We start from the raw sequence: 12769 nt of genomic DNA, 5'->3' as shown, positions 1-12769 counted from the left end.
GACTTCGTAATAAAGACTGCTTTCATTTCTTACCTGAAAAGCCTCCAATCAACACCCTGTCGGGAAGACTTGGCCCATCCAACAAAGACAACGGATCCAACCTTGCAGTGAGTGGTGGAAATAGGGAGACCAATTTTGGAGGCAAACAAAACAGTGAAGGCAGATCCAATTTCAATGGTAAAACCAGAAGATGCAGTTACTTTAGTCAAGTCTTCACCAATAGTCTTGATAACACGACGACCCCACACCCACAGACCAACAGAGATACCTAACTGTAAATTAAAGTACATTATTAAAAACCATCTTTGTGACATATCTCAATTACAATGCTTGCATAATCACTTTGATATGGGTAAGCATTTTTAAGCTGAATATGCATGAAACAATCTTTAGGATTAAAATTTGTAAATGATTAAGGAGACACTTACCCCACCATACAAAAGGATATAGATTGGTGTGGGTGACCTCTGGGCTACTGATCCTTCTGAATAAATAGCCCAGAGAGCAATCAGAGGACCAATGGCATTACTGACATCATTTCCACCATGGGCAAAAGAGCCAAAAGTAGCGGTTAAAATCTGGAGGAAGGAGAAAAGACTCTTCACTTCAGGTCGGTCAGTGTCAATCTCCTTCTTGGTGGATAGTTCATCCATTGAAATTACCTTCACTTGATTAGTGTTTACAAGAGGTACTTGACTACTATTGTTGGTAACACCTGTGGAAATGAATAAACTATTAGGAAAACAAAATTGTACAGAAAAGCTTAACTGAAATAGATATATATTCACCATATGGCAAATATGTATGAAAAAGTGAAAATACATATATATTATAAAATGTTACATGACTAATCCAATGCAATCATTGGTTTTTAAAGGCTGATATTCATACCTTCATAGAATGATGAATTATGCTAAAACTATATAATTTATTTCATTCATTAATGTATTTCATTCTGAAGAGCCTTCACATCAAACTGCCATATCTCTAAAGTTTCTATCCTTACCAAGACACTGTGATGAAGGGCATGTAGTATCGAGTCCACTACCCAGCAGGTTGGACTTTGTCTCAGCAGGGATGTATCCATTTGTCTCTGTAGTGCTATTGAAAGTATAGGTGGTGGGGGAAATACCTTTCTCAATCACTGAGAGTTCCCGGCTTGGGGGTGAGGGAGAGCGCGAGTTTTCTGTTATAAGAAAGGGATAAAATGTATTCCTCAAAAATTGTAGCTCCTACACAGGGTCAAAATACTGTTCTTCAACTATAGATATAATAATGTACATATACATAATTAACTGTGATTTAATTATACAACTCCAGGACTCCGTTTACAGGCTCCTACAGCTAAAATTCCACTTCAAGCACGAGCAGGGATATGATGGTCTCTGCTGGGCAAAAAGTTCATGTACCCCCTTTTGTCCAATGATGATGACAATTGTACTGGTAACTTTACTCGCACTGAATCCACTTATAGGCTCAGGAATACAGGGTCCACTGAGTGTAGCCACAAGTCAAAAATTGTGGTCAAAGGATAACTGAGGAGCAAGAGCCTTCAGCGTAAAAGTTGCATCTTGGTCATGTGGGATGGATATTGTGATATGTTGAATCAGTGTTGTAGAAATGGAGGGATGAGTGGTTCCCAGAACAAAGACATTATACACACACACACAGGGTGGGGGAGGGGGCAAAGGTTCTGGAAGTGTTGAAGAATGTGTGGAAGGAGAGAACGTTACCTCAGAAAGTATAAATGGGTATGTTTGAAGGAACAGTATTTCCAACAATGTTATATGGTTGTGAGGCATGGGTGATAGATAGCGTTGTGTGAAGGAGGGTGGATGTGTTGGAAATGAGATGTTTGAGGACAATATGTGGTATGAGGTGGTTTCATCGAGTGAGTAATGAGAGGGTAAGAGAGATGTGTGGTAATAAAGAGTGTGGTTGAGAGAGCATAAGAGGGTGTATTGAAATGGTTTGGTCACATGGAGAGAATAAGTGAGGAAAGATTGACAAAGAGGATATATGTGTCAGAGGTGGAGGGAATGAGAAGTGGGAGACCAAATTGGAGGTGGAAAGATGAAGTGAAAAAGATTTTGAGCGATCAGGGCCTGCCTGAACATGCAGGAGGGTGAAAAGTGTGCAAGGAATAGAGTGAATCGGAAAAATGTGGTATACCGGGGTCAACATGCTGTCAGTGTATTGAACCAGGGCATGTGAAGCATCTGGGGTAAACCATGGAAAGTTCTGTGGGGCCTGGATGTGGAAAGGGAGCTGTGGTTTTGGTGCATTATACATGACAGCTAGAGGCTGAGTGGGAACGAATGTGGCCTTTGTTGTCTTTTCCTAGCGCTACCTCGTGCACATGCGGGGGGAGGGGGTTGTTATTTCATGTGTGGCAGGGGAATGAATTAAGGCAGACAGTATGAATTATGTACATGTGTATATATGTGTATGTCTGTGTGTGTATACGCTGAGATGTAGAGGTATGTATAGTTGCATGTGTGGGTGGGTTGGGCCATTCTTTCGTCTGTTTCCTCGCTAACATGGGAGACAGTGACAAAGTAAAATAAATAAATAAACATATTCATACTTGCTGCCTTCATCCATTCCTGTTGCTATCCCGCTACACATGAAATGGCACCCCCCCTCCCCCAATGTGTGCACAAGGTAGCGCCAGGAAAGACAGCAAAGGCCACATTCGTTCACTTTTCAATCCAAAGGAGTCCATCACTTCCTTGCAATTGTTAGTAGTGAAGTTTTGCAGATGCCCCTTAAAATGAATGCCCTAAGGTTATATGATTAAATTAAATCAAGTAATGTATACAAGTGTATAAGTGTACAATAATTAATTACATAAAAGATTAGAAGAAGAAAGGGTGAAAATATTGCAGGTTTTATGATCTACATTCACAGCACATGAAAAATGGGCTTGATCACAAAGCCACATGAATCTAACATGGTGTTATTTGTTTTAATGATAGCAAAGCAGGTCACTCAGTTGCATTCAGACCTCTAACTTAGCTAACTATATCACCTGAAAGGAAACCACCTAACAAAAGTGCAAGAAGGTATAATGGGATTCTAACAATGCCTGACAATGTAATGTGCATTTTTGTATGAAAATGTCAAGTACACCTTAGTATATTTGAGAGAAACTTTGATGGTCAAAGCCTTATGAAATATAATTTGCAATTCATGATGCGTTCCCCAAAATTTCAGACTTCATAAACACTGGTGGATAGATATTTTTATAAAGTATTGGAATTTACATTTTCATAATAATTTTACCCACACTAACCCACCTAAACTATCTGTGAACTGAAGAATAAGAATATAGCCCAAATGATTGATAAAACAAATATTATCCCAACCCTAATCTGAGTTGACTGACACTCGCAAGTATAATATCTGCACTTTCGATATTACTTCACTTTAGTTAGATTGTTAAACTGCTTGTAATAAGTTCAAAGCCTATATGATTTGGATATATACAAAATATACAAACTGATGAATAGCTTAAATAAAAACATGGCTTTCTATTTATTTCAACACGTGTGTCTCCTATTTTAAGTTATATGTTAATTGCAACACAGATACATCAAAAAGGAAACTGAATTTTAATTAAGAATGATTCAAGACAAAATTAGTCTGACATTATAAAAGTTTAACAAGGTTAGAAGAGAAGCACACATCAGGAAAGTCACACAAGGTTATCCTTTGCTAAGCTCTAGAGACTGAAAGCATGCTGACTATTTGCAGGGAATACTGGAGTAGTGTGTCAGCTATACATACACCCATATTTTACAGTACGAAACTGTGTGTGTTTTTAATGACAGATTTTAGCATGACTGTAAAATAATCACTGCTCTCAGTAACCATTACTGCACAAGACATAACAGACATTGAAAATGAATGAACCACACATGGTAGGGACCTCAGCTATTATATCAGATTAAAAGGTGGTCACACACGCAACTTTTCAATTACCTTCATTATACAAGAGATCGACCATTTCTAAGTTATCTGAAAGAATACCCAATAATTTAAGAATTAACTAACGTATCTAGACATGTAAATGTGGATGTCCTAGATGTCATGCTATAAGATGCCAGTGATCCTGTTCTGAAAAGTTGGGTGTGAGCTGGACAAAATTGTGTGCATTTGCCATGAATTTTTTAAGTTGTAATACCCATGTGAAGTTGTATCATATGTAATTATGTCCCTCAGGCTCTGTAAAACTTTTTACCCAGCTTGAGTCCAAATATTTAGTCATATGGACATCGAGAATAGAGCAAATTCTACAAACCTCCATAATCATAATGAATTTAAAATATAAATTGCTAAAATGTGTTTCCCCATCTTTTGTGTCTGAATAAATCTTTAGCAATGTTTAAAAATCTTTAGCTTTTATTTTAATTGTTAATTCAAAAGGTGTACTTTAGAGGCTGGTAGTTCAGTTTTTCTGCATCTTGAAGACAGCCAAAACAGCCAAAATTACATAAGTTACAATATATCCTAAAAGTTAAACACAAATCTCAAGTTGGGATGACTCTTGAACAGAAATTTTTCAGTAGATTTTATAAAGTTCTCTACTTATGTATCATTAGCATAAAACTACACCCAACAAAGGTAGCAACTGCAGTATTATTTTAACTAAAACTAGGTACTATATTTTCCAATGTAGAGACTATGAAAAATACTTTAGATTTTGTATTACTACGAATAAAATGAATGTTCAAAGTACAGATCAATAAGAAATATTGACAAAGGACTGAACAGTAGCTGCTACACGGGAAAGTAGCACTTACCTGTTGAGTCGAATGTGAACTTCACTTCATTTTCCTGCCCAGTGGCTTCCTTGGCAAGTTCAGCTGTTGGAATTAGAAAAACCCGTCAGTTACAAAGATAGAGGAATGGCTGATGTGGTGTCACTTTTGAGCAATTTATGTTGTATTATGCTCTATAATGGTGCATGATCAAGCCAAAAACCAGTGGCTTTGGGCGTACTTAACACATATTCCTGGTGTTTATTGACAATATTAGCTAAATAATTGCTAAATCTGTTCTTGAATAAAACTAATAAGGAAGTAGCATCCCAATTTCAACAGTTCAGGTATTACAAAATTAAATTATACAATCAAGTAATCAGGTAAACTTTTAGCAAACTTTTAAAAAATAATGCTCAAATAAGTTCCAAGAAACTTTTTACATCAGAAAATGTCCATCCTAATTCAATGGAGCACAGGTGCTACATTAATGGAAACTCACCCCGAATGGCCTTACGCTGGCGAGGGACAACCACCAGCTGGATGAAAAGAGCAGTGAGAATGCCAACACCCACAGAAGTCACGATGGCACCCCACCATGGGATCAAGTCAAATTTCAGCACTAAAAATAAAACAATGAATTGGCTGAGCAACATACTTCACTAATATAAATAAGTATATATATATATATATATATATATCCTTACATAAAAAAAATTAAACCATATAAATTATGTGAATTGGTTGAGACAAAATGTATCAGGTGCTTTAACCTTGCTTGAAAATATGATGAAGTGGTTTGCAAGATATTGACGAAGTAATGCAGAAAGTGCCTATGATATACTTACTGGAAGGCCCATCATGTACAATGGAGAAGACATTGACAAGGAGAGTGAATCCATAGATGAAGGGAAGGGCGCGAAGACCAGGCTCAAGGGGCTTTTCCTTCTTCAGAATGAAATGGTTCAAACCAAGGTAGATGATGGCAGACATGATACCAGAAAGAACAGGTGAAACGAACCACGATCCAACTGTTGAGGAAAAAATGTATATTTGTTAAATGATGCTGATGCATTCATTCAGAAATTATTACTCATTGTAACTATTCCCATTATCAGAAACATGCATAATCAGTAGTCAAACACTGATCCAGCAAAAATTATTTCCCTAAGGTCCAAGGTAATTTGAATTTAATATCAAGAATTCTAGGTCAATGTTTAGATTTGTTAACCTTGTTACTAAAATACTTGGCTCCTCAGGTAAGAAATATTATTTATTTGTTAGCAAGGATGAAACAAGTAATTGTTTGCTCAAATCACTCATCTCAGATTTTCTCAATGAAACAAATACACTTCAAATACAATCTCACCTGAACATGCTGAGGACTCAATTCTTTGCAAAAAAAAAAAAGAGACCCTTCCAATCCAAACAAATCCATGACCAGTGAGCAGAAATAAAGTTTACCCCTACTTCACATTTTAATGACCTACTATACTCATAGCTTCCCCCAACAAATATGACTAACAAAACATATGCACAATGAAATAACCCAACAGGGACTAACCATCCACCCTCCTAGTCACAGTTTTAAACCCTTCCAACCCATCTGAAACTACATTCTCCAGACACAAGTTACCTTTCGTTGTTTGCATTCTGTACAGTGACCATCTCTTCATCATTACAAACACCGATTTATTACCCCATCCATAAACATTAACCAGCCATGGTGACAGCACACACTCCAAACTTCACCTGGAACTACTCATTCTCCTCTCTACATACTTGCACAAATGCCTTACTGAAAACTCTGCTTCTCGTAGCATTCCCTCCACAAGGCATCCAAATCATATGCTTTCACCAGGTCTATAAATGCCACATGCAAACCCCTCTGTTTCTCCTAAGAAGTATTTTTCACATACATTCTTTGAAGGACACACCTGATCCACAAATTCTCTACCACTCCCTAAACTACAATTTTTCTCCCCAGTCAAATGCTCCTCCATTTTTTCTCCATTCAAACTTACATCCCAATTAACTTGTCCCTTAACCTTATTAAACCTAATAACCTTACTTTTATTCACATTTACTCACAACTTTCTCCTTTCACACACTTTTCCAAACTCAAGTCACCAACTTCTGCAATTTCTCCCTCGAATCAGCCACCAAGAGTTATATCATCGGCGAGGAACAACGGAGTCACTTCCCTAGGCCTCACATCCCCAACAGACTGCATACTCGCCCTAACCATAAACAACCTTCTCCGCGAAATCAACTGCCTTACCATTACATTGAACCGGTCATATATACTATAAGGTTTACCATACCCCTGATTATTAAGTCACGGAACTTCATCCTGCAACCTAAATAAAAAAAATTAAATTCAGTTAACCTACACAACACGTCTTGTTGTGCCACGACGAGGTCGCTTAAACATTATGACATCGGATATGAATTTCATTCATTCCAGTCCGTATTTCCATTATCTGCCAAAATCATAATACATCACCTAATAAGTTATTTTCTTTCTATTAATCAGTTACCAAAACATTCAATAGTTTTTTTCTTGAGCATAAACTGAACGTGACTTGAATACGACCTTGACGCCCGTCCAGCTCGTCTCACGGAGGTCTGAATTCCTCCACAGGCCAGCCGCTGATTGCAAACCTGCATATGCGAAGAAGTAAACGGGGTATTCAGTGCAATTTACCGCACTGTGATTCCTACTGTTCACAGAGCTAATTTCGGCACGATTCGTCACGACTCAACAAAGACTGCTTTTATACGGTTAACTAACCTTGCAATGAATGTCTTCATTCCTTAAAAAATGATAACTATCAATTCTTTTTAAATTATAATCGGGCTAATATGAGTTAAACTGATGCATTCACCGGTCGGCAATTTAAGTCCTTGGTTGAGTCTGTGTCCTCGATATGTGAAAACGTGTCGGTGATCTCCACGTGAACAAGAGCACACTAGCTGTCAGGAGTACCAACCCCGCGCTGTGCCACATGTGTAATTCAACTACGAGCCCTCAATCTGCTCTACCAATATAAGGACCTACCTTGACAGTTGGAAGGCAGACTCACTTCATGGTAAGGTCTGACATGGGTATGATACGTAACAGACCCAGCCATCTAGTGAGTGAAGCACGGACACGCCATGTAACCAGACGGGTAAAAAGCAAGGCTCTTAAGTTAGATTCATGCTCTCGTCACACTGGGATCATGCATCGGGTGAGCGCCGCCACGTGACAATCATCTCGTTACAGTGAAAGCTATCCCGCGTTTGGTGCTATCTGGAACTCCTGCCTTTCTTTCACGATTTATTCAAGATGTGCATAAACTGGAAATGAAGAGGGCTGTAGCGAGGGGCATGGGGCGTTCGAGATAAGCGGCATGAGTGACGGTTTGCCCCTCGTGCGCCACCAAAAATAGGGAGAACCGGCAGGAACCAGTACGTTGCGAGTGAGGTAGAGAGCGCCAGGCCCCACCACAGACATAAACCACCCACAATAATGCTTCCACAACCCGGAGACCATTCTCTGTAAGCCTATAAAGATGATGACACATTATGTGGTTAGGTCCTGTTAATCACTTTCAAACTAATGGATAATCATTGCTGGTCAATGTTTAATGTGCTCTACCATAATCAAAATCCTAGCTTTTTATGTGGCGGTGAGAGGAGTGGAGGCTACTAATAACCTTGTTCTACCTGTCTTCTAACAATAAATATCCTGTAGGGTACTTTAATAACGATTATATATATATATATATATATATATATATATATATATATATATATATATATATATATATATATTATCCCTGGGGATAGGGGAGAAAGAATACTTCCCACGTATTCCCTGCGTGTCGTAGAAAGCGACTAAAAGGGGAGGGAGCGGGGGGCTGGAAATCCTCCCCTCTCGTTTTTTTTTTTTTTTTATTTTCCAAAAGAAGGAACAGAGAACGAGGCCAGGTGAGGATATTCCCTCAGAGGCCCAGTCCTCTGTTCTTAATGCTACCTTGCTAACGCGGGAAATGGCGAAAAGTATGAAAGAAAGAATATATATATATATATATATATATATATATATATATATATATATATATATATATATATATATATATAATTTCTCGAGCAAAACTATTGTCCCTAACTTTTCTCTTTTGTTTGATGATGAATACTTCAAGTACTTACCAATCTTGCCGAAGGTTTTCCAGTTGACTCCATCAAACCCGCGAGCACACAACGAGAAGCCAACAGTGGCGCCAACGATGGTGTGAGTGCCGGAGATGGGCAGCTTGAAGAATGTGGCAACCAGATTCCATATGGCGCTACCTCCTGCAGGAGATGACACCAACGCGTCATGAACGAATTTTTTCCTGCTGTAGATATTACTGAAACCGTTTCTGTTATGAGAAGGAAACTTTACAGGTTGTGTACGTTACCGCTGTAATTACACTTACTTAAGAATATAGTTGTATTGTTGGCAATCATATATCAATACTTTCTGCCGTCTGTACTTTCTCCTGCTGGTTCGCCAATTTCTCTTATTACAATATTCAAATACTTTATAAAACTTCGTTATAAAAAATGGAACTACTTTAGGCTAAACTCAACCGAAACCACGCATGCAAAAACTACATCACCTATCCATTGCTGATGCTACAAATGATACCTAACAGGTGAATCCTGTGGAGATGTACAACTAGAAAAGTGGGTAGGGTAAGAGGTACTCACCAAGCGCGGCCAAAGAGCCCAGCATGAGTTCCTTCTCTGTGTTGTTGTAGAGCGAGACATCCAGTATACCTTTACGGACTGTGTCCGAAACTTTGAATCCTGCAGAGAGAAGGAAAAGGACATATCGTAAATCAAAAGAGCTTCATTTCTGTTCCGCGGCACAAACACAACACTTCCCTCAGACCCACAATTTGAACACTAGGTTTTGTATCCCGCATCTACGAGCAATAAAACTGTATACATATACATTCAGACACTATCCTTCATCAAAAAAAAAAAAAAAAATCATAGAGTAATCCACCTGTAGTTAATTTCAAAATACACCTCGATAACAACAATCTTTTGGGAGACAAAATTAGTCCTAAATATGAATCGATTCAGGGACACCAAAGATGAGCTGCAATATCGACAAAATAGTAAAGGTGAAACGTTAACCGGAGCATTGTTTGCGTCACGTCCAACACCACTGCTTAGGAGGAAAACATCAATCTATGAAAAAAAATCAGCTGTTTTTGCAGAGTTCGAGGTTGTATTGGCGGGTTTTCTCAGCACTTTAAACCACTAAGTGTCATGAGATTCTCATCACTGAGGAAACCTACGTATAGTGATCAAAACTCCAACTTTCCCCGAGCCAGAGGTTTCTCTAAACTGTACTGGCAATACTTCCAATTCTGGCCTGTGGCTGCAGCAACATCCAAAGTCCTCTGGCATCCACACAACTATTTTTTTTTTATTCTTTTTTTCTATTCATGCCACAAACACAGACCTGGCCCAGCTCTGCATTTGCTGAGTCTCCCCTCCCTCGTAAGACCTTGACGCGTTACAAGGGATACAGGCCTCGATCGCAACTCATCACACTCTACTTAACAACATATCTCTTATGTTGGTGCTCTGATAGAGAACTTAACCCACAAACCTGGATGATAACGGCATAAAACATGACACCACGAACTGATTAAAAGTCCAACTACAGGCCGAGTAGGTCAGAGGGTCTCCCAGGGCCATCTCCGTGATCCAGTTTACCTCTGCACACACCTGAACACTCACCCCCCTCCTTACCCCCAACCCCTTATCCTGAGCACATCTCCAACAGACGGTCTGAAATCACTGTATCGGATGAACACCATTAAATGTTATTTCGGTAGAACGAAATTTCAGGACAATCCCGACGCTCCTTACAAATGATGAATGTATCATATGAGTAGTTAGAACCAGTGGAGCGGGTGATGACCGGGTGAAACCTAACCTAGGTCCTAGAGACGACTGCCGCAACCTTTCTTCCTCCACTCCGCTAAAACCACACCAGCAGCGGCGCCAGAAGTCCACGGCCCAGCCAGTGGCGCCAACTATGATCTATCTTCGAGGATTTCATTACTTGACAAACGGCTGCGCGCGCCAAGGTATGGATGGTGTGCAAGCAGCATGTAAGTGTTGCTTGCTAGGTGCACCATCACCCACTGAACTCCCTTTCTAAAACACATCATGTGTTTCTTACTCTATACTTTCCCAATCCCCCGGGATAAGACGTGTTGCCCTTGAGCGATTGTATATATTATTCCACGAAGTGCGGTAAAGGGCAAAGGGTGGTCGTAAAGGGGATGTCTGTCCTCCAGTCGACCTTCATTACGCTCACAATCCTTTCACCGCATAAAATTCGCCATTCGCTAAGTCTCTAACGAATAGAGAAGCATTAGTAATGTTTAAATCGGGAAAGGCAAGCCCGCGACATGACTAAAGCCATGTCCTATTAACTGCACACAGGAAAGACGTGCTTAACGTGGCGTAGCATTTTGCAGGTTTACCACAGTATTTTCCATTCACATCGGTTAAAGTGAATCTGGGCTCCTGAGTGGATGTGAGTGCAGCGAGAATAACCGCATTCATCCAGTTAGCTCTTTTAAACTGTGCTGGGGGTGAGGGCGGTCAGCTGAGGGATAAGCTCTCGGGGTAGTGGTTATTTCATATCATTCCTACATGAACCGTAAACTCTATCGCACGGCCAAAGAGTTAAAGTGACAGAAACAAACAAACAAAAAAAATGATGACTAGAATCGAGGTCGGTGTTTGTGTGTGTGTGGGGGGGTGTTGAAAGGGGGGGGGGGGGATACTTGGCTAGCTGCTGATGTGGCTGTGGTTGGAGGAGAAACTGGGGGTGTGGCTGGTTGGGAGGGGGTACTTGGCAAGTAAGGTGGCTGTGTGGTTGGAAGAAGATATTGGAGTTTGGCTAGAAAAGGGTACTTTGCAGGTAACGGGATTGTGTGGTTAGCAGTAGGTATGGGAATGTAGCTGACATGGGCGATAACGCGTGTTGGGAGAGATGTTATCTGGCGGTGTAAATCATCTACTGATGGCATAAAAGCAGCACTACTCGAAATTTTTTTTATAATTTTCTTTTATAAGTTATTAGTGTCGGCCAGTACTGCAATCAGTGCTTACTTAACCAAACACGAGGAATTTAACTGTACAGAAAGGAAAGAACGTGAGGTTATTCAATGCTGACTAAGCAAGCCCATATATATATATATATATATATATATATATATATATATATATATATATATATATATATATATATATATATAAGACGAAAAATGCATTAACACTGTATAAACATAATACCCATATCATAAGAATTTGAACTTGTAATTATCCAAAATGCGCCTTCATGGCATACACTACATGAAATGTCTTGCAGCATTCGCGGTATAAACCATCACGGGCGGAGGCATTACATACAAGTGACCAGTAATCTTCGAGGGTCACACTGTGCAGAGAGCATGTTCGGTAATTCTACAGGCAGGAAATACGGAGCCGAGCTTCTTTAAAATCGAAATGCAAACTCATGTAGTTCCTAAAAACTTAGAATTCATAAAGATAAAGACTACCTAACTCACTGGATGAGTGTTACCGAGAAACGCATGGCCAAAAATGAATGACTGCAGTAAATATAGCTGTCTGGGTCAATCTTGCCTTCGACCATAATGTAAAAAGGAAGAAACAGAAATAACATACAAAACTTACGAAAGGGAAACTTCACTGTAACGAGCTCCTTCTCAATGTCTCTAGAGCAACTTTGTGATTTTCATCTGAACAAAAGGTCAAGATAAGATACTGACTCTACTGTTTTGAAAAAAAAAATATTAGAAACGGCATGAAAGCCTGTCGGACAGAGCTAGAAGGCAAACTTGCTCATAGCACCAGCTACAGTTGACAGAGCAAAGCACAGGAAGAGCTTGAATTGACAGCGCGTCGCACAGCGGCAGTCT

General features: G+C 39.6%; 1 protein-coding gene across 10 annotated transcripts in view; it reads right to left on the bottom strand.

Moving 5' to 3' along the window:
• Positions 1 to 12769, bottom strand: part of NaPi-III (Na[+]-dependent inorganic phosphate cotransporter type III) — a 319898-nt gene that overhangs the window by 3026 nt on the left and 304103 nt on the right. For 6 of the 10 annotated variants that reach the window (XM_071668644.1, XM_071668646.1, XM_071668648.1 and 3 more), the window contains 9 exons: positions 9504 to 9602; positions 8961 to 9104; positions 5612 to 5794; positions 5266 to 5385; positions 4806 to 4868; positions 3985 to 4020; positions 1007 to 1186; positions 429 to 715; positions 34 to 272 (listed from right to left, as the gene is read on the bottom strand). In XM_071668644.1, coding sequence (XP_071524745.1) covers positions 34 to 272; positions 429 to 715; positions 1007 to 1186; positions 3985 to 4020; positions 4806 to 4868; positions 5266 to 5385; positions 5612 to 5794; positions 8961 to 9104; positions 9504 to 9602 — 1351 coding nt within the window. The remainder of the gene's footprint in view (positions 1 to 33; positions 273 to 428; positions 716 to 1006; positions 1187 to 3984; positions 4021 to 4805; positions 4869 to 5265; positions 5386 to 5611; positions 5795 to 8960; positions 9105 to 9503; positions 9603 to 12769) is intronic. The other 4 variants (XM_071668649.1, XM_071668651.1, XM_071668650.1 and 1 more) reach the window with 1 other exon arrangement.

The sequence above is a fragment of the Panulirus ornatus genome, chromosome 13, assembly GCF_036320965.1.
Source record: "Panulirus ornatus isolate Po-2019 chromosome 13, ASM3632096v1, whole genome shotgun sequence".
In the NCBI taxonomy this organism is placed as follows: Eukaryota; Metazoa; Arthropoda; class Malacostraca; order Decapoda; family Palinuridae; genus Panulirus; species Panulirus ornatus.
The sequence above is the reverse complement of the archived record's forward strand: the minus strand, read 5'-3'. Positions and strand labels throughout refer to the sequence as shown.